At 41.6% G+C, this 21,423-nt stretch overlaps 1 protein-coding gene across 7 annotated transcripts in view; it reads left to right on the top strand.

Moving 5' to 3' along the window:
• SLIT2 (slit guidance ligand 2) overlaps positions 1–21,423 on the top strand; it is a 359,996-nt gene that overhangs the window by 317,111 nt on the left and 21,462 nt on the right. For 5 of the 7 annotated variants that reach the window (XM_080648170.1, XM_080648169.1, XM_080648167.1 and 2 more), the window contains 4 exons: positions 10,205–10,298; positions 17,154–17,291; positions 17,398–17,638; positions 19,132–19,262. In XM_080648170.1, coding sequence (XP_080504296.1) covers positions 10,205–10,298; positions 17,154–17,291; positions 17,398–17,638; positions 19,132–19,262 — 604 coding nt within the window. The remainder of the gene's footprint in view (positions 1–10,204; positions 10,299–17,153; positions 17,292–17,397; positions 17,639–19,131; positions 19,263–21,423) is intronic. The other 2 variants (XM_080648172.1, XM_080648171.1) reach the window with 1 other exon arrangement.

Below are 21,423 nucleotides of genomic sequence, written 5' to 3'. Positions count from 1 at the left end.
ACAATATTTCAGAAATGCTATGATACTCATATCTAAAATTATTTTTGTTGTACACAGACATGCCCAACCTGAATTTAAAGGTCTAACTTTTGAAAATATTCAGATGAAATACTTATTAATTCAAATCCATCCTTTCCTATTTCTCCGTTAGTGTAAAGCAAATCAATACTTAACACAGAGTGATTTGAATTAGAAAATTCCAGAAATCCTAATCCAGGGACTGTATGACCAACTTCTCTGATAAGCAGGCTTTGTGGACTGAGTAAGCCTAAGTAAGACATGTTGTTGCCCAGATCTCTTGGTAGATAGAAAGCAATGAATCATCCATCCCAGTAACTCTTCAAACATTGCCTCTGATTAGAACAATTTACAAAGAGAACAAATCTCTTTAGGGGTAATAATGAGTTTGTGGACCGTATAGTATAGTTTTCAGTAATACGTAAAAACAATAATAAGTCATTTAGGCAGTTTCTAAATGGAACTTCTACAGGGTACTGGAAAATTGGCATCTCATTTCTCTAACTATTACAGATTGGAACCTACAGGGTAAGGGCTTTGTCATGCTCCCCCTTTAATCTTTTGCTGGATAGACTCAAGACGTTTTCCCCCAACACTACATTATAAAAAATACTAAACCAAAGCACCTTTTTAAAAATTTTGCTCATATAAAAAATTCTCACTCCAGAGTATATATAAATAGATGCTATTACAAGTGGTTAATTTCTTTTTACACTATTATTCATTTCAGGAAACATTTAACTGCCATGGACTAGATGGTATCTTCATTATGCATTGATTTTCCAAAGCATCACCATAGTTAAGAATTTGGAAGAGTGCCATAAGTTAAGCCAGTATTTTTTAGAAAAAAATATTGTTTAAGAAATTTGAGTGCCTGTGTGGGAAACAGAAATCATATTGGTAATAGCATTCAACTCAGGTATCCTCCATTTGTGTTGAATCTTGATGTCTTTGACATAAAGTTTAGAAAACACTTTCAAGAGTATCATTTTTGTAACTAAGGATAGTACAGATATTAGTAGTTATTTTGAAGTGCAGCTGTTATTCAAAGTTCAAGCCAGTCTCCAAATTTATGGTAAAGCTGATGGAACTAGGCATTGGACTCACTTTTCTCCCCCTCTCTAAGACACCAAAGTGTGTTGTTCTCTTGCCTTTGTCACCTTTAATAGCCTAATGTCATTCGTCATTGGCACTTATTACTGTTTGGGTAGCCCATCCTACAAACCCTAAAACCGGTTAATGTCAGCTGCCCTTGGAGGGAGGGCTAAGGGTTTATTGGTCCCAGTCAACCGGTGCTTTTCAGAGAGGCTTCCAGCCCAAGCAGCAAACAAAGGCAATGGCAGACTACTTTGTTGTACTCTGTACGGACCTTGCCACTTTTGAAGTGCAGAGGTCATGGTCTTGGACCACCCCCTTTCCTTGTGCATCACTTATGACAGACAATTGAAGAAGCTCTGAGACCTGGAAGAAAATTTGAGGCTCAGGAGAGAACAACAACATGGGATGAATTAAGAAAGGAAAGAGACATGGAAGGAAGGGAGGGAGGAAGGGAGGAAGGGAGGAAGGAAGGAAGGAAGGAAGGAAGGAAGGAAGGAAGGAAGGAAGGAAGGAAGGAAGGAAGGAAGGAAGGAAGGAAAGAAGGAAGGAAGGAAGGAAGGGAGGGTGGCATAAATAAACTTTTACTCCCCAACCTAAACCTTCATTAAATTGAAATTTACCACCTGTATTGGTTTGCTAGCGCTACTATGACAAGTACCAGAGACCGGATGGCTTAAACAACAGAAATGTGTTGTTTCTCAGCTCTGGAGGTTGGGAGTCTGAGATCCAGGTGTCAGCTGGGCTGGTCCTCTGAGTGCTGCGAGGGAGAATCTGCTGCAGGTTTCTCTGCTCGGCCTGTAGCTGGGCACCTTCTCCCTGTGGCTCTTCATATCTTCTCTCTCTGTCACATTTCCCTTTTCATAAGAACATCAGCCGTATTGGAGTAGGGCCCACCCTGATGATTTCGTATTTTGTTGTGTTGTGGTGTTTTTTTTTAATTTTAATTTTATTTCTTCTAAGTTTACATTCTTAGGTGCTGGAGGACTCCAACATATATATGTATCTTTTTTTTGGGGGGGGGGACACATTCAACCTATAAGACCACATCGCCATATTTAAAACTCTTGATCTTTGCACCACAAAACTTGATCTTTCAGTGTTGTCTGTGTCGCTAAAAAGCACTTCCAAATATACACACCAGGCACCTAGAAGTTCCAGACACCTCCTTCCATCAACCACCTCATCAGCCGAATCCCTCACAAATGTCCACCTATTTGGCTTCCTAGCCACCTCTCGAGGCCATTTGTATCTCCTCTACCACCAATGGAGTGCAAGCCAAGTCATCTCCCATGTCCATTCGTATCTACCCCTCTGTAATCCATCCTCTACCACAGCCAGAATGTTCTTTTCAAAGTGCAGATGTCATCTGCCCATCATCCATCTTTAGACCCTGCAGTGGTACCCCATCACTGCTCGTAGATTAAAGACGTTCTGCCAAGTGGGCCCTGCCAACTTCTGTACCCACCTCTGGCACTATGCTCTCCTGGGCTCACTTTCTGTCTCTCAGAGCTCACATTCTCCATGCCATCTCCTGCACAGAACCTCTGTCAACCCTTGAGACCCCCATTTCACTCTCACATCCAATGCTCACTTCAGAGAAGCCTCCCTCATAGTCAGTCCCTCTTCTAGAGTACATGGACATTTTTCTGCTCAGCATTTATCACCCAGCAATTTTAGAGTTACATGTGAAATTATTAGATTAATGTCTTTCTTCTGCTCCACTGCTCATGCATAAGCTCCAGGAGAATAGGGATATCATTTTGTTGTTGTCATTGTTGTTCACCATTAGACTCCAAGTATTTAACACAGGGCCTCACACACAATTGCCATTCCAAATATAGGATAATGTTAGAAATCTGGAAACAAATCTAATGATTTGCTATCAGAATCATTAGAAAAGCCATAGGCAGATCACTCCATGGGAGAAGTTTGTAGAACAGGTATAAAACTATTTTGGTAAGTTTGGTAGTAAGATGTAAACAAAAATATAGCTGAAGATATCAGATGTACAAATGAAGATAAAAGGAAGGGCCCCTTGTGTTTAAAAAGGAAGGAACATTAGCATCAGTTCAGTTTATGGATCTAAAATGAAACAGGAGGCAAGGCCGACCCCAGGTACTATTTCCCGGAAGAACCATCAAAGTGCACAGAGACTTGTGCCTCGTTGCAATAAGCTTCACGGTGTTGGTACCTTAGGGGGCTCTGGGCATCGCTGACACTTTGTTTTTGCCACTGAATGCAATAACATTGTTTTGTGCAGTTCAGCGTGATGCTCCCTCTGCTAACTTGCTATCTGTGTTATCCGTCTCTTTATAAGCATTTTTAAAGTACTTTTTAGAGCCCCAGTAGACCTTGCACACCTTCAATTTCAGAACCTCATTTTACCAATGAAGAATTGGGGCCCAGAACAATAAAGCAGTTCACTTCTCTGCAACCAGTCCACTCTTTTATACTGAATAAGTTGCAGAAGGCCATTCCAAGCAATAACTCAGCAAACCAAATGTCATCTCACCCGGTCAGAGTAGTTTCTCCCTATGATTTCTCCCTTTATTCTCATTCACTCGTCACTCCAAACAGAACATTAACTCTGATGATTCAGCTTTTATTGCTCATATGACCATAACATTTCTCATCCAAGTCAGGGCATCTGTGTGAGTGCATGGGGGCACTATTGATAATTAACTTGGGTCAACAGGTGTAAACCAGGACTGTCCTGGGCAAGCCAGGATATATGGTCACATTACCAGTACATAAAATTCTTCATGAAATCCACGTGTATAGGTGTTCAGTAAATAATGAATTGTATTTCTTTCTAGATTGGGCTTTGAGAAATCATGGCCTTTTAGGGAAGTGAGCATCGCTCTTCCCCTGTTCCATCACAGCTCACATTAGTGTAACTATAGAACTCAGGCATTTTCAGTCTCACTCTCTGCCATATTTACCTGACAGACACAAATCAGGATATTATTTCTTATAAAGAAAGGCACCTCTATTTAAGACACATGATGCTTTTTTTTTTTTTTTACAAGTTAGAGACAATCATTCACTAACTCTCATATCCTGAAGAAGTAGCAAAAGGCTCTCTGGTTGATTACTCTCTATTTCTTGAAAACACAGACAACTCACACACACACACACACACACACACACACACACATACACACACAAACATACACAGCTTCTTAACTTTTCATCAACAAAAGAGCTGAAAACTAGGAGCATGACGAAGATAAATTTCCTTGTCTGATCAGAAGTGAGATCACAAATACCAGGCAACCACGGTATTCCACAATATTGCTTTGTCATTGGGTACCTTTAAGGATCCAGGGCTGAGAGCAAATAAATAGGATTTTCTGAGTTGGTGTCAAATTATGCAGTCAAGGTCTGTTTGGACCCCTATCTTTTGAGGAGCTCATGGGCACAGAAATTTAATCTGTATTCAACCACGTTGACCTTATCCACTCCAATGGGCTGACTTATCTTTCCTGATGTCGTGTAAATATAAAGACCTGCTTATAGAATTAACAGATTATAACATTAGCTGTGTGTAGTGTATAAAGAACATTTCCACTTTTCCTTTTTGTCACCTCACACTTTGTCATCTCAGGAAGAGGGGCAGCCACTGATGATATTATCTCAGGCAGGCCCTGGGCCATTAAAAAAGCAGTCAGGTTCCTTTTTTTTCCCCTGATTTTCCACTAACTCACATCTTGCTTTGACTAAACATATACTGATGATGATGATGATGATGATGATGATGATGATGATAATGATGGTGGTGGTGGTGAAGATGATGATGATGATGGTGGTGGTGGAGGAAGAGGGGAAGGGGAAGGAGAAGGAGAAGAAGACGAAGACGAAGAAGAAAATGATGCAGAAGGGGAGGAGGAGGATGAGCAGGAGAAGGAGAAGGAGGAGGAGGAGGAGGGGGAGGGGGGAGAAAAGAAAAAGAAGGAGAAAAGAGGAAGAAGAAGAGCACAATTTCCTCTCAATACTCTGAGGTTTTGAGAAGTTTTTCATTGGTGGCTAAAAACATATGAGTACACAACTGTTAGTACATTTATTTCCATTATTCCTGGAAAACCAGTGGTATTTTCAAATGTCCAAATTTTCTTTACTGATTGAGAAGTAGATATCAAGTCCTGCATTTGTGTATGGGGCTTGCTACATTTCCCATCTTATATTGAGCTCCTAGGTCTCACCACTATGCAACACTATTTAAACTTTAAAGTCTGCCTTCCCCTAAATACAGCATAATCCAATTCAATTACAACAAATTAAATAGCCCAATGAAAATATTTATTTTAACATTTGGCCAGGGAAAATCTAAAATAATGTTTAAAGAAAAGAGCATAAGCTAGTTATTATTCATGAGTGACTATTCAATAAAATGAACCAGAAAAAATGTCTAAAGGTTAAATTGAAATCCAAGTTGAATATAGGTCAGCAAGATAAAGTTCTTTCCCTGAAGAGCATGAATCTTTCTTTCAATAACTGTTATTTTAGTATGTCTCCAAACCATACCCTAAAAATATATCAAGCTATGCATGCCAAGCATACTGCTCTCAATGAACTTTCAAAGAAAGGGAATGAAATAAGCACCAATAATAGGCAGAGCACCCCAAACAGTACAATCCTACAACCTTGCCTTATATGATTCTCATGAACATTTAGTAATGGCATATTTGCACATCGTTTAGAACTCTCTGACACATAGTAGTAAGCACTATGTAAATGTTAAGTCAACAACAGTTCATACAATATGTGCCATTAGATAGGCAGAAGCAGACATCACTTATAAAAATTGTACATAGACACAAGAGAAACCAAGATGGTGGCATAGGTAAACACCTAAACTGCTGCCTCGCACAACAATTTCAAAACTACAACTAAAAGACAAAACGGACATCATCCAGAACCACAAAGAAGGCTGGCTGAGTGGAAATTCTACAACTCGAAGGAAATAGAAAAGCACACTGAGACTCAGAGGAGCTGTGGAAGTAAAGTGCAGAGGTACAGAGGCGCACGTGCGGAGAGTGCTGGCAACTGAGTACGTGGCTGGCTTTCTCAATCGGGAGGGAGACACAAGCTCCCAACAGCTCTGAACTTCAGTTCCGGGCGAGACTCTGGGAACCCAGACTCATTTGCGGAGAAACTGGACTGTCTGGCAGCAGGCGAAACTCGAGGGCAGCTTTCTCTCAGAGGTGCTTGCAGCGATTACCACGGGACACTGAGACCAAGGGCATCTTAGGGCAGGGCTGATGGGAAGCCATTGCTATCTTCTCTGCCCTGAGACTCCTTCCCATCTAAGGTGAGCACAGAGGCTTTTGCAAGTCTTGTCTCATAAGGGTGTCTCCAGCACAGAAGTTCTCCCAGCATAGACACAGCTGATCCTCACAGCCAATTGGCCTAGAGGTCAATTCATCCCAGTGATACCAACAACAATCAAGGCTTAACTACATCAAGACTGTGCACACAGCCCACAAAGGGGTGCACTAAGAGTGTCCACCTCAGGTAACTGGGGAGGCTGAGCCACTGGGCCCTATAGGACACCTAGCACACAAAGCCACTCAATCAACTCAGGGAAGCAACCAAAATGCAGAGACAAAGAAACAGATCACAAATGAAAGAAATGGAGGAAAGCAAACTACTGGATATAGAGTTCAAAACCACGGTTATAAGGTTTTTCAAGAATTTTCTAGAAAAGGCCGATAAATTTAGCAAGACCCTTGAGGATATGAAAAAGGACCAACTAGAAATTAAGCATACACTGACTGAAATAAAAAAATAATATACAGAGATCCAACAGCAGACTAGAGGATCCCAAGAATCAAGTCAGAGATTTGAAATACAAAGAAGCAAAAAACACCCAACCGGAAAAGCAAAAATAAAAAAGAATCCAAAAATATGAAGATAGTGTAAGGAGCCTCTGGGACAACTTCAAGCGTACCAACATCCAAATTATGGGGGTGCCAGAAGAAGAGAGAGAGCAAGATACTGAAAACCTATTTGAAGAAATAATGACAGAAAACTTCCCCTACCTCATGAAAGAAATATACTTACAAGTCCAGGAAGTGCAGAGAACCCCAAACAAAAGGAATCCAAAGAGGACCACACCAAGACACATCATAATTAAAATGCCAAGAGCAAAAGACAAAGAGAGAATATTAAAAGCAGCAAGAGAAAAACAGTTAGTTACCTACAAAGGAGCACCCATACGATTGTCAGCTGATTTCTCAACAGAAACTATGCAGGCCAGACTGGGGTGGCAAGAAATATTCAAAGTGATGAATAGCAAGAACCTACAACCAAGATTACTCTACCCAGCAAAGCTATCATTCAGAATTGAAGGTCAGATAAAGAGCTTCACAGATAAGAAAAAGTTCAAGGAGTTCATCACCACCAAACCATTATTATATGAAATGCTGAAAGGTATTCTTTAAGAAAAGGAAGAAGAAGAAAAAGGTAAAGATAAAAATTATGAACAACAAATACATATGTATCAACAAGTGAATCTAAAAATCAAGTGAATAAAAAATCTGAGAAACAGAATAAACTGGTGAATATAATAGAATCAGGGGCGTAGAAAGGGAATGGACTGACAATTCTCGGGGGAAAGGGGTGTGGGGGGTGCGGGAAGAGACTGGACAAAAATTGTACACCTATGGAAGAGGACAGTGGGGGGGGCGGTAAGGGCAGAGGGTGGGGTGGGAACCTGGTGGAGGGGAGCTATTGGGGGGAAAAAGAGGAACAATTGTAATAATCTGAACAATAAAGATTTATTAAAAAATTGTACATAAATAATAAATGGTTAAAATCTAGGAAATTTTCATAAAGAAGGGGATACAGAATGTATGTAAAAATTGAAAACAGAACTTTTTAAAGTTACTAAAGCAAAATGAAACACCGTCAGCTTGGGCACAGATTTGAGATAAACTCATAAACCAGTGAATAGACACAGGTGCCAAGAGTATAGGAATGGAAGATTGGGCTTGAATAGTGAATTAGGCAGTAATGGGGGGCAGAAAATGCTTTTGTAACATTTGTTAATATTACAATATTTGGTGATACGTAAAAGGAGACAAATCCCTTTTGAAGTAATCAATCTTATCAGAGAGTCCAATGTTTAGCTATGTAATGGTCACAAAGAACTATCATACACAGCTTTAGCAACTGTTACTATCGCTGCTATGCTGTTCTTATAGCATAGATTCCTTATAAGGTAAGAAATATTTGACACTGATGTAGTTTTTCACATTCAAGTTGGCACACTTAGTCTTAAAGCTGTGATTGATTACACACTTGGCAATCTGTTTAGCCAGTAATTGCTTAGAATCATTTCCTTTCTGCCCTTTTGCCCACAAGTTTATGAAGAAATATCTGGTGGAGAATAAAGGGTCAATTCCTATTTTCATCCCTTGGAGCTGAAGTTTTTTTTCTATGTTCTATCTCCAGCTCAGACTTCCCCTGGTGGTAGATTGGGAGATGATAGAGGGCAGCGCCCATCACTTCCATCCTGTAGCCTCAGCATCTAGCACAGAGAATCAAATAGTAAATCCTTATGAACAACAGTTTAGATTGGCTTAACTGGATTGGGTTGGGTTGGGTCGAATAGGATCAGATCAAAGTGAATAAAAAGTAAAGCATGTACCCCTTTCTTATACTAACAGAAAGTAAAAAGTTTTAAATAAACCCTGTTTAAAAATAGCTCATCATGTATAGTTGAGAAAACATTTTTGTACATTTAGAGACACAGAAAGCTTTCTTGTACAAGAAATATATAAGACTTTCACTTCAATGAGTTCAATTTAAGAGACAGAGAAAAAATACCTACCTTACCATAGATCAAGTTGATGTACCACTTAGATGAACACATTTATATACTCGCATCATAGAAAAAGTGCTTGCAGTGTGAATAATATGCCACATTTAGTTGTTAGGCAACTACTTCTACCCCTTAGCAAAGTGTCACTAAAAGGATAGTCTTCTAACAAGGGTTGTGCTGCAAACTCCTCATTTTTAAACCAATGCTATTTAAATCCACACATGTTGAACAAATCTAATAGTTTCTTGGAAATGAACAGCAGCTTATAGATGTGTCACTGATTAAAAACTAATTCAGAAGTAAGATAGAAAACAACTTTTATATTTTTCCAGTCCCCTTAATCTCTCACACAATGATTGGGAAAGTCTTCTCACTGAAAATCATATTTGACCTAATATATCTGAAAATAAAATAGAACCATGTTATTTGTGTCTGAAGAAAGTTTCTAAGAAAGAGTCAGACATGCAATTAATACAATGTGTCTAGACTCTGCATGGTTATGCTCTTCACTCACTTTTATTGACAAAAACTATTCCTTACGAGCTGGCTGATACCCAGAAAAAAGTCTATGTTCTCTATTTAGATTGATTTTCCTTTTGCTTTTTCCTGTCTATCTTGGTGGATGTAGCTTAGAAGTATTCTCTGGAGCTATTGCAATAAGTCATAAGTGGGGAAAATATTTTATTCTAGACTTATTAGACCTTGGAGACTATGAAGATCCGAGGATTATTTTTTCAGACGTTAAATAGACTAAGCCAGACATAAAAGGGTAAATACAGAATGATTCAGCCTGCGTCAAGCTCAGAAACAGGCAAGACTGTTCTGTGGTACTAACTGTCAGGATAGCAGTTATTTACCCCGGACCTTGGGGTGCTGGTCGATGGGTTGTTCCTGGATGCGGATGTGGTGACATGAATGGGCTCAGCCTGTGAATATTTATTAGCTATTCATTTATCCTCTGGGTAGATGCTATACCTCCATAAAAATTCCAGAATAAAATTAATATAATAACAGACATGAAAAGCAATCAGATTTCCTTTAAACCCAACAGTATATTCGTCACAGATTGCTATACTTGTGTTGTCCCAAATCATAAAACTGCGTACCAGCAGAACTAGTATTTTGGATTCTCTGCTTCTGTCTTGTGATTTTTTTTTCCCCCCAATCACAAGCTGGGTCACACTATAAGGCCCATGGCACAGCCTGCTGCCAGAAGGCTGCCAACCTTCCTCTCTGAACTAACGCTGTTTGCCATGTTAACAGGCGAGTTGTGTGAGGAGAAGCTGGACTTCTGTGCCCAGGACCTGAACCCCTGCCAGCACGACTCCAAGTGCATCCTGACGCCAAAGGGAGTCAAGTAAGTTAGGGGCTGCCTCGGTGCTCACCTGGAGGCCCCCTCTGCTGGGAGCTGCTCTTCTCCACCTGCCCTCAGGATCTGGCTTCACACCTTTGCTCAGGATTAAAGGGATATACTCTCTGGGGTCCAAACATTTGTATAAATGTTCATAAACAGCATGGACTTGGCTTTAGTACACTGAAAAATAAAATAAAAGAGAGTTTCCTTTTTATCCATGATTCTTCCTAGGAAGGTGTGCATGAAGTAAAATAGCCTTTGACTATATTTACAAAAATGTATTCAAAGGCTGAATAAATTTGGAATATCTGGTAGGTGCTTTATTATTTGAATGTTTAATTTGATGTAACTGAAAATGTTTTGATCTGCAGCAATGTTTTAACTCTCCAAGGTGATGAAGAGAGAAGAACCCTATGTCCCAGGTTGTCCCAGGACAGTCCCAGTTTATGCCTGTTGTCTCAGCATATTCTTTGATAGGACCCCCTTCACCTTACGTACGTCTCGTGGGGGATGATGGTAAAACATATAGCCACTCCAAGTAGAGAGCTCCCTCACCTGAACTCAGAACTTCAAAATCATTTTTATGTTCTCCGCAGCAATCTTCCTGAAATAAGCTTGGTATCAAATTAAACTGCACCTTTGCCACAATCCTGAAATATCTTAAGGGTCTATCAACAGCAGCTTCTCTCCTTAGAGACCATAGTAGTTTAGAGACCATCGTGCCCAAATGCTTCCTTTTTAACATGAGGAAACCAGGCCCAGAGCAGTCAGTGGCTGTCCAGGTATCTCGAGGTTATTCACTGGCAGAGCTAGAGCTCAGATATACATTGAGTGGCCAGATTATTATGATCTCCGAACGCATGATAATCTGGCCACTCAGTGTATATATATTAGAGGTCCAGTGCATGAATTCATGCATGGGTGGGGTCCGTCCAGCCTAGCCAGGGGGAGGGGACATGGGCAGTTGGCCGGCCGGCCTGCCTGCTGGTCGAACTCCTGGTCAAGGGGACAATTTGCATATTAGCCTTTTATTGTATAGGATATACACTGAGTGGCCAGATTATTATGAGTCCAGAGATCATAATAATCTGGCCACTTAGTGTATACTTCCCAGCTGGGTAATTCTTCTAACACAGGTGACCTCTAAGGAGTTTTGTAGTTTCTTAACATTGCAGTTGGTTTATTATGGAAGGTAAGCCGGACTCTCAGGGATGACCCACCGGGTTCAGGAATTGAGCTGTGCTTACATCAGACAACTAGCAAATAACATCATTTGTCCCTTTCCACAATATTTATTGAGCACCTGCCATGGGTCAGGGCACGTGGCAATAGTACCATCTTACATTTTTATACTGTTTTATAGCTACTCACTTTCACATACTTTATTTTCCCGATGAAATTACTCAGGCTTCATTGCCATGGGATTCAGAGAATTAAAAGTGACTCAGGTCGGGAACAGTTTTGTGAGAGGAGATGGGATTCAAGCTGGGACTCTAACATATTGAAATTTGTCAACAGATCATCAGACATAGTCTGTAGGATGGGAGGTAAGGGTCAGTATTACTAAGACCCCGTCACTGCCTCTAAAGATCAATCTGAAAAAAATACATACCTATTCTCAAGTTTTATTTAATTATTTGATGCAACTTGGTTTAAAATTTATCATTTTAGAATATACAGATGCAGTTGTAATACCTGCCTTTTCCATTTGATGACTTATTGAAAAAGAAAAAATATCGTTGATGCTACCTTTCAAATTTTAGTTTATAATCCCATGCAAAAACCAAAATTGTTATTGAAATCTTTATTTTATACAAAATTCTGTATTGCATTTTTGTTTGTCTATATACTGTACCTAAATTAGTTACACTCCCAACGTCTTTGATCTGCCCACCGTTGAACTTGGCAAGTTCATAACAGATATTATCATTTCTCAGATAAATTCATCAGCAAAGAAGGTGGTTTTCCACAACAGTTTATCTGCTAAATAGGTTTCATAGGACTTTGTACATTGTAATTATAAGATAAAATACTAGTAAGACTAATGAAAATCATTACAAAATGAGAAAGTTTATCTTCAGAAAGAGGAATCTTTAATTCAATCTTCTATTACCATCAATTAGATTGCACACACTTTTTTTCAGTTACAGTTGACATTCAATATTATTTTATATTAGTTTCAGGTGTACAGCATAGTGGTTAGACATTTATATAATTTGAAAAGTGCTTCCATAATAAAGCTAGTGCCCACCTGGCATCATATATAATTACTAGAGGCCCGATGCACAAAATTCGTGCCAGAGTAGGTCTTCCTTTCCCAGGCTGCCAGCGCCAGCTTCCCTCGCAGCCCCGGCTTTGTTTGGAAGGTCGTCCAGAAGGACGTCCAGTCTAATGAGCATATTATGGTTTTATTATTATAAATCACAATACTTCCTACGCTATGCTTTATAGTCTCTTGACTACATTGTAACTACCAATTAGTACTTCCTAATCCCTTCAACTTTCTCATCCAGTCCCCCAACCTGCTCCCCTCTGGCAACCATCAGTTTGTTCTCTGTTTCTATGAGTCTCTTTCTGTTTTGTTTGTTCATTTATTTAGTTCTTTAGATTGTATATATAAGTGAAATCATATGGTATTTGTCTTTCTCTGTCTGATTTATTTCACTTAGCACAATACCATGGAGGTCCATTCATGTTGTCACAAATGGCAAGATTTCATTCTTTTCATGACCATGTACTATTCTATTGTATATATGTGCCACATCTTCTTTATCCACTCATCAATCAGTGGGCACTTAGGTTGCTTCTATGTCTTGACTATTGTAAGTAACGTTGCAATGACCATACGGGTGCATATATCTTTTTGAATTAGTGTTTTGGATTTCCTTGGATAAATACCCAGAAGTGGGATTGCTGAGTCATAAGGTAGTTTTGAGGTTGCACACTCTTTTTTTTTTTAGTTGATTTTATTGATTTCAGACTGAGGAAAGGAGAGGGAGAGAGATATAAACATCAATGATGAGGGAGAATCATTAATCGGCTGCCTCCTGCACACCCTCTAATGGGAATCAAGCCGGAAACCCCAGCATATGCCATGACTAGGAATCCAACCAGTGACCTTTTGGTTCATGGGTCAACACTCAACCATTGAACCATACAGACCCCTCAAGGTGCACACTCTTAAAAGTGCATCTAATTGGATTATGGGTTCGCTGATTTGGGAACCTGTGGTTTTCACAGTCATTTGTGATCTTGTTTTACAGGTGGATGTAGCTTAGCAGAAAGTAGGAGAAGTCATAGTATGCGCCATTACTCCCACATTATAAAAAACTGCACATTGTGGGAAAGGGAGGTGCAAAAAGAAAATTGACTTAAAAACAAAAACTATTTGAATACTGCTAAAGAAAAATCTCTACTGACAAATGTTGTTTGAACAACTTGTACTGTTACTTCATTTTCTTATTACTAAGCTGAGAGAGCTGGTTTTACTTCTCTTGCTTCATTATATACCTCATAAATCTCCTAAATTGCTTTGAGATATTTTTAGACCACGATATGCCATAAGCAGTATTTTCAAGCATGCATCTTACTTAGTCAGCTTTTGGGCTTCCAAACAGTATATTTTATAGTCTTTGCTTTCTCCCTCACTCCTGGCCAGATAATGGAGTTGAGGGAATATGAGGGATTTTATTGATACTACAACTTTAAGGAATTCCTAATTAAATACTTTCTCCCTGTTTTAAAGGTAGATCTGAGGAGCAAAAGAAAGACAAAAAAAATGTTAGTTATAATGTGACTCCAAGTTCTAAGGGGCTTGAGAAATGGGATTTGTAGAGAAGAGAAGAGAAAATAGCTCTTAGCCACTATGGTGAATGTATGGCTCTCTTATCTTTTACTTTGATTTCTTTTCTCAGATAAATAATTCAGCGTGTTTCAGAGCACTTTTAACGCTCGGCCCTTTAGCTCTGCTCACATTAACATGGATGGAGGCTCTTCTCTTGGTGCTTGTCCATCTATTTCAGAGTGTCTACAGCCACTTAGGGTCCATGCCACTTCAGATTGTTTACTCTGCATTGTTATGATTTAGCACTGAAACCACTGGCTCTAGGGCAAGCATGCTTATGCAGTGAGCCCGTTTTATGTCTTAATTCACACAGGCGGAGCTGAAAGTCTGTGTGCTAGCCCATTTATTTTAATTCATCAGTTATCCAGTAGCTCTTAAATCCCAGTGTTGCATTTGCAGACAAAACCCCTGGCATTCAGGAATGTCCACATTCACTTGGGTGTTTTTAATTATCCTCATTCACTTAAACCCTAATGGCTTTAAAATAGAAAAGTGGGTAATTGCTACAGCCTAACCATAAAGGCTTTATAGGATTATAAAGACTTAATGGAATTATTTAAAAATATAACTACCATTTATTGATCATGCATTATATATCACACACTATGCTAATTATTTTATAGATAGTAGTTTTATTAAATCTTTTAACAAACCTATGAGATGGAAATGATTTTATTCTATATATGTTACGGATGAGGAAATGAGCACTTAGATTAGGTAACTTAGTAAAGATGACATACACTTAAGAATAAAGCCAGGATATAAACCCAGTTCTAACAGCCAAGTCCAGATTTTGTAAAGCATAGTTTCCTGGTTTATTTGTTTTTTTTTAAAGTCAGCAAACCTTTTCTTCTTATTTATTGACTAGAGGCCTGGTGCATGAAATTAGTGCACTGGGGGGGAGGGGCGGGGGCTCAGCCCGGCCTGTGCCCTCCCGCAGTCCGGGAGCCCTCAGGGGATGTCCGACTGATGGCTTAGGCCCACTTCCCAGGGACATCCCTAGCACTGCTGCAGAGGCAGGAGCACTGCGCTCGCCAGCTGTGAGCCCAGTTCAGAGCTTCTGGCTGAGTGGCGCTCCCCCTGTGGGGGCACACTGACCACCAGGGGGCAGCTCCTGCATTGAGCGCCTGCCCCCTGGTGGTCAGTGCGCATCATAGCAACTGGTCATTCCACTGTTCGGTCAATTTTCATATTAGCCTTTTATTATATAGGATTTTAGAGAGAGAGGAAGGAAGAGGGGGAGAGAGAGAAACATTAAAGTGAAATAGAAACATGGATAGAAACATCGATAGCAGGAAAAGGCCGAGAAGTTGTACAAGAGACTGGCCTCCTCCATGCACCCTGACTGGGGATTGAACCTGAAACCAGGGAATGTGCCCTCATTGGAAATTGAACCAACAACCCTTTGGTGCATGAGATGATGCCCAACCACCTGAGCCACACTGGCCAGGGCCAGAGAACCCTTTCTTTTTTTTTTTTTTTTTAATATATTTTATTGATTTTTTACAGAGAGGAAGGGAGAGGGATAGAGAGTTAGAAACATCGATGAGAGAGAAACATCGATCAGCTGCCTCCTGCATGTCCCCTACTGGGGATGTGCCTGCAACCAAGGTACATGCCCTTAACCGAAATCGAACCTGGGACCTTTCAGTCCGCAGGCTGACGCTCTATCCACTGAGCCAAACCAGCTAGGGCCAGAGAACCCTTTCTTAAACCCAAAACAGAAATGCTCATGGAAGCCCAGTGTGTAAAACTAATTGTAACAAGAGAGTGTTGGGAGATTGAAGGTGGAGGGAAGCTGCCAGAAACACTGCACCCCTGCCATGGCCATATCTGTAGGGGACCATGGTCCCCTAGAGCTCCACAAAGCATAGTTCAGAACCCCTGCACTGGCCACACTGCTTTCCCTCAGGCAACTCAAGTCCTGGGACCTCCTGTCATAGTAGAGATTCCAGGGTCACCAATGGAGAGGGACAGGTTTTACAGACAGCCCTACAGGATTCGTTATCGAACAGCCTAGTGCAGTGGTTAGGAACCCAGGCTCTTGTTAGATTGCTTGGGTTCGGTTTCTGGTTGTGCCCTTTAGTTCCTCCCCTGCAGAGCGGAGTAGTACCAATGTCACAGGCTGTGGAGAGCATTCAGTGATTCCACATAAGCCAAGTGGTTAGGGCAGGGTCTGGCACAGAGGAAGTGCTCAAAGAACATCAGCTGTATGTTATCCCTGGTCCTTCACCATCAGAGCAGCTGAGACCCTCTTGTCCCCCACCAGCAGGAACAGACCGAGAAGCTTGTGCCAGAGACTGGCCCAGGATTCTGTGTCAGCTCCCCTGTCTTACTCCATTAGGTCAACCCCGTTCTGCCATAATAATTCTCTGGATTTATTATGGATTAGGGTATCTAGTGACATTTTTTCATAAAACTGCATTTTATTCTAATATATTTATTCTCTATTGTCAAGTTTTAAAATGTTATTTATTTGGAAATTGCTTAATGTATTTTAGTAAATTTGACAACATAGATAGCGCTTTTATCATCTCAACTCCTCCAATGAATTAGAGCTGAAAATAGTGGACACTAGAGGTAAATAAAGTGGGACAAAAGAGAGGAAAGATGCGGGGAAAAGAGGGAAGGGGGTGGAAGGGAAAGAGAGAAAGAAAGGAAGGAGAGAGAGAGAGAGAGCCAGAGAGGGAGGGACGAAGGGAGGAAGAAAGTGGGAAAGCAAACAAGATAGAGAGAAGGAACCTTGTGCACTGATTCTATTCTTATTTGGATTATGGATACTCACTCTGGTCAGGAGATAAAAATCACCATTCCCCTGACAGTACCCAGTGAGAAAGCAGGGGTTACTTTGCAGACCAGTACAGAGTCCTAGGCCTCCTTTAACGTGGGGCTCTGTGAGCATGTCTAAGTACATTTTTTTAAAGATGGTGCCATCTTTTCCTAGATGACATGCAGCTGTTTGACTTATTTGGGCTCAGTTGGGTTTGAAACCATGTACCTGCTTGTTCAAACAGATGTGACTGCACCCCAGGCTACATCGGCGAGCACTGTGACGTGGATTTCGACGACTGCCAGGATCACAAGTGTAAAAACGGGGCCCACTGCACGGACGCAGTGAATGGCTATACGTGCGTCTGCCCCGACGGGTACAGGTGCGAAGAGAAGTACACATCTGTGTGGAGAGTTAGGGCTCACGGGATTCCGTTCACACTGGCGATTCGGTAACATCTAATCAGCGTGTTTCTCTTTTTCCTTTAGTGGCTTGTTCTGTGAATTTTCTCCGCCCATGGTCCTCCCTCGAACCAGCCCCTGTGACAATTTTGAGTGTCAGAATGGAGCTCAGTGCATCATCAGGATAAATGAGCCCATATGTCAGTGTTTGCCTGGCTACCAGGGGGAGAAGTGTGAGAAGCTGGTTAGTGTGAATTTTGTAAACAAGGAGTCCTACCTTCAAATTCCTTCGGCCAAGGTTCGGCCTCAAACGAACATCTCACTTCAGGTAAGGTTTCCCCCACCAGCAAGAGCCGATCTCATCTAAAGCCAAATCCAGCTCTACAGCATAAACACAGTGGTGGTTTGGGAGTGATGTTATTTGTTACACAGACAGTTACAGGCCGCAGAACACAATGACAGACAGCGCCCGTGTGAGGAAGCGTCAGTCTTCTCGCCAACATTTGTGTTTTTCTAAGCTAAGTGGGAACCGGGTATTTTTATTCGTTACTTGTTTGAGAAAAACACACACACAGTAACAAAATGTATATCTTTGTTTTGTGCTTGGGTAAAGGCTTTTTATTCATTTATCTTTGTGACTGCAGTCCGGGCTCTACACTCGGCAAAATATCCAGCGAGGGTCTTATAACTTTTCAACCGGAAACCTTTGAGAATAGACATGAAATTAACAAATGGATTTATTGCTAGTCTTTCCACCAAATCACCATTACCTCTGAGTCAGTGATTCAGTGCCCTGTAGACAAGGTGAGAGTAGATTAGAGGTAATACATGTAGGTGACAGGGGGCAGATTGGGGCTGCATGTTAGTTTTATCCAGTAAACAAAATATTTTAATACGTTTTGAGTTCAAATGGTTTTAGCCTATTTCCTATAGGTCCCACTCTGCATTTGGTTTACCTTGGCCCCCATGGAGGGGAATGGGACCCCGGGAGGCAGCCAGGCCTTCTTTATGAAAAAGCCTGTCTCCCTGGCTGCCAACATTCGCCACATTGACTGTGATGAGAAGCGCCCAGTGGTGTTTGGACTTAGGTCCTAACTTTAAAAGAATTGCTTCTTTAAAAGCCAAAAAGCAGGATAAAAGAGAGATTTCCCTCTTTTCATGCCATCACTATAAAGAATTTCCTTCTTTATATGAAATGTGAAAATCGATCTTGCTCAGTGCAGTCGCATTTCACATACGCCGTAAACACAGCCCATTACAGAAGCAAAGCGAGCAGGTGAGTGAAAAGCTCCGGAAGAGCAAGCGCAAGCACAGGCAGCGTGTTATTGTTCTTTTTCACCTGAACAGAAACACCACCATTTTATTCCTGATTAGATTTTATCATTCTCTGCGGAGAAAACATAGTTGATAGCTAAGGAGGAAAGCTTGAGTTACTTTAGATACTGCGCACTCTAATGCTGTGGAAAATATTTTTCAGCTTTAATTTCCCGAAATGCAAATTTATGTATGTAAATTCCTTGTTTTTGCATATTTCATGGGACATGCATCTTTAAGCTCTGGCATTGTCCGTATGTACAGAAAGAGTAAAAATATGTTTATGATTGTATTTTTAAAGCTCTTTAGGAATTTACTTGCAAGGAAGTAATTTAGACTAGGTCATCCTTCAAGTAATGATTTTAACGTACAGTATCGTATTTTCTCATAGCCATAAGGAAAATATAAACCTTAGAAAAAACCCTTCACTAAGCAGCCTTGTTTCTTTTTGATGAAACGTGTTTGGGTGACGACCCATTCTACTAACGGGAGTGTCCTTCCCCCTAGATTGCTACCGATGAAGATAGTGGGATCCTCCTGTACAAGGGGGACAAGGACCACATCGCTGTAGAGCTCTACCGGGGACGCGTGCGCGCCAGCTACGACACCGGCTCTCACCCAGCCTCTGCCATTTACAGGTGAAGATCTCTCAGTTACTGGGAAAGGTGAAAACTATTGTTTCATGAAGCACTGCTTCTCTGTCATTTTGTAACACGGAGGGGAGGGATCAATTGGCTCCAGCAGACTCTGTGATAAGTGTGTTACCCAGGGCGTGAGTTGGACAATTGCAGGAAAGACTTATTACAGGACTACAGGTCTCCCCCGCTACCCGAGAGCAGAACCTTCCTACAAAACCTTTTGTAAACGGAAATGGAGTAAAGCAGAAGAGCCATTACCTTAGAACATATCTGCTAAAGGACGCACAGAATACAAAGAGATAGAGCACAGATGTTCTCACACGCAGTTCAAAGCTAGGGTGGCTGGATGCTGAGATTCTGGGTATGGGTCCCATACAGTTGCTGCTCCGAATGCCTCACTGTCTCTACAGAGGCTCACTGAAAAACAAACACTATTTTGCTTCTAAAAGAAAAGTTAAAGTGTCTTATCTTCCCATTCCTTCAGCCAGATTCCTTTCTTTTGGTTAGGGAAAGCAGGTACTAATGTAGTGTCTTTCTTAAAGCAAAGTGGAAGTAAAGTGAACTTTTGAAAAGCGGACACCTGTATTTACAAAGCTTGGAAGGGGTAGTATTTTGACCTGGGGCTAGAAAGGAAGGATGCTGCTACCACCCATCTGCTTGAAGGAGTGAGGGGAGGCAGAGGCTCTGGAAATACAGGACCAGGAAAGGAATGTGGAGAGGACTGCAGGGCAGGAGCTCTGACCTTCAATGAAGTGAGCCCCCAGGGAAGGAACCAGGTTTTTAAATATGCAACCTCACTCTCCTACCTCCCAACAGTCTCCTGCCTGGTGCTTCCCTGTGGCTAAGTCAGATGCCAGAAAACAGTGAACCCACTAATCCCAGTAATGTAAGTCACACTGGAGCCTCCCAGGGCTCAGAGCCCCTGAAGATCTATGGAGCATAGCTCTAGAGAAACAACTGCAATAGAAACTCAGCACAGTGAGAAATATAAAGTTACTATTCATGCAACACATGTTTATTGAGCACCTACTATGTGCCAGGCCCTGTTCTAAACTTTCAGGAACAAAACCCCTGCTCTTAGAGAGCTTTCATGTAATAAACCAATGGTTGCATAGAATATGTTATAGATAATTTTATCATTCATTTTGGAAGTCTTTTTTTAAATAATATAATGATATTGATAATACATTGGTGACATGAAAGGGAAGGTATTTATGAGGCATAAGACTAACCTTTAGAGCCCCTCTGTCCAGTCTCAACACTAACTCTATCATCCTGCAAAAAAGTTACCTAATAAATTTCTTCACATGTAGAAACAGAGTAGTCACACATTCAGAGCAGGGTCATAACGACATATGCAGTCAGTTTCCCTAGGCAGGTAATTTAGATGAATAAACAGACCAGTTGAAAGAAAAGAATATATTCTCATTCTGTTACTTTTTAAAATCCTGTATAATAAAGCGGTAATATGCAAATTGACCGTCACTCCAACACAAGATGGCCTCCCCCAAGTGGACACAAGATCACCACCACAAGATGGCCAGCAGGGGAGGGCAGTTGTGGGTGACCAGGCCAGCAGGGGAGGGCAGTTGGGGTGGACCAGGCCTGCAGGGGAGGGCAGTTGGGGGTGACCAGGCCTGCAGAGGAGGGCAGTTGGGGGTGACCAGGACTGCAGGAGTGGGCAGTTGGGGCAACCAGGCTGGTAAGGGAGGGAAGTTAGGGGTGACCAGGCCAGCAGGGGAGGGCAGTTGGGGGGAACCAGGCCAGTAGGGGAGAGTAGTTAGGGGTGACCAGGCCAACAAGGGAGGGCAATTAGGAGTGACCAGGCCAGCAGGGAAGGGCAGTTGGGGGCCATAAGGCTGGCAAGGGAGGGCAGTTAGGGGTGACCAGGCCAGCAGGGGAGGGCAGTTGGGGGCCATAAGGCTGGCAGGGGAGCAGATAGGCGTTGATCAGGCTGGCAGGGAAGTGGTTAGGGGATGATTAGGCTGGCAGGCAGGCCAGCAGTTGGGAGCCAGCAGTCCTGGATTGTGAGAGGGAAGTCGGACATCCCTTAAGGGATCCCAGATTGGAGAGGGTGCAGGCTGGGCTGAGGGACACACACCCCCCATGCACGAATTTTGTGCACAAGGCCTTTAGTGTGTGTGTGTGTGTGTGTGTGTGT

The sequence above is a fragment of the Plecotus auritus genome, assembly GCF_963455305.1.
Source record: "Plecotus auritus genome assembly, chromosome: 1".
NCBI lineage: Eukaryota > Metazoa > Chordata > Mammalia > Chiroptera > Vespertilionidae > Plecotus > Plecotus auritus.
This window is presented reverse-complemented; position numbering and strand designations above follow the sequence as displayed.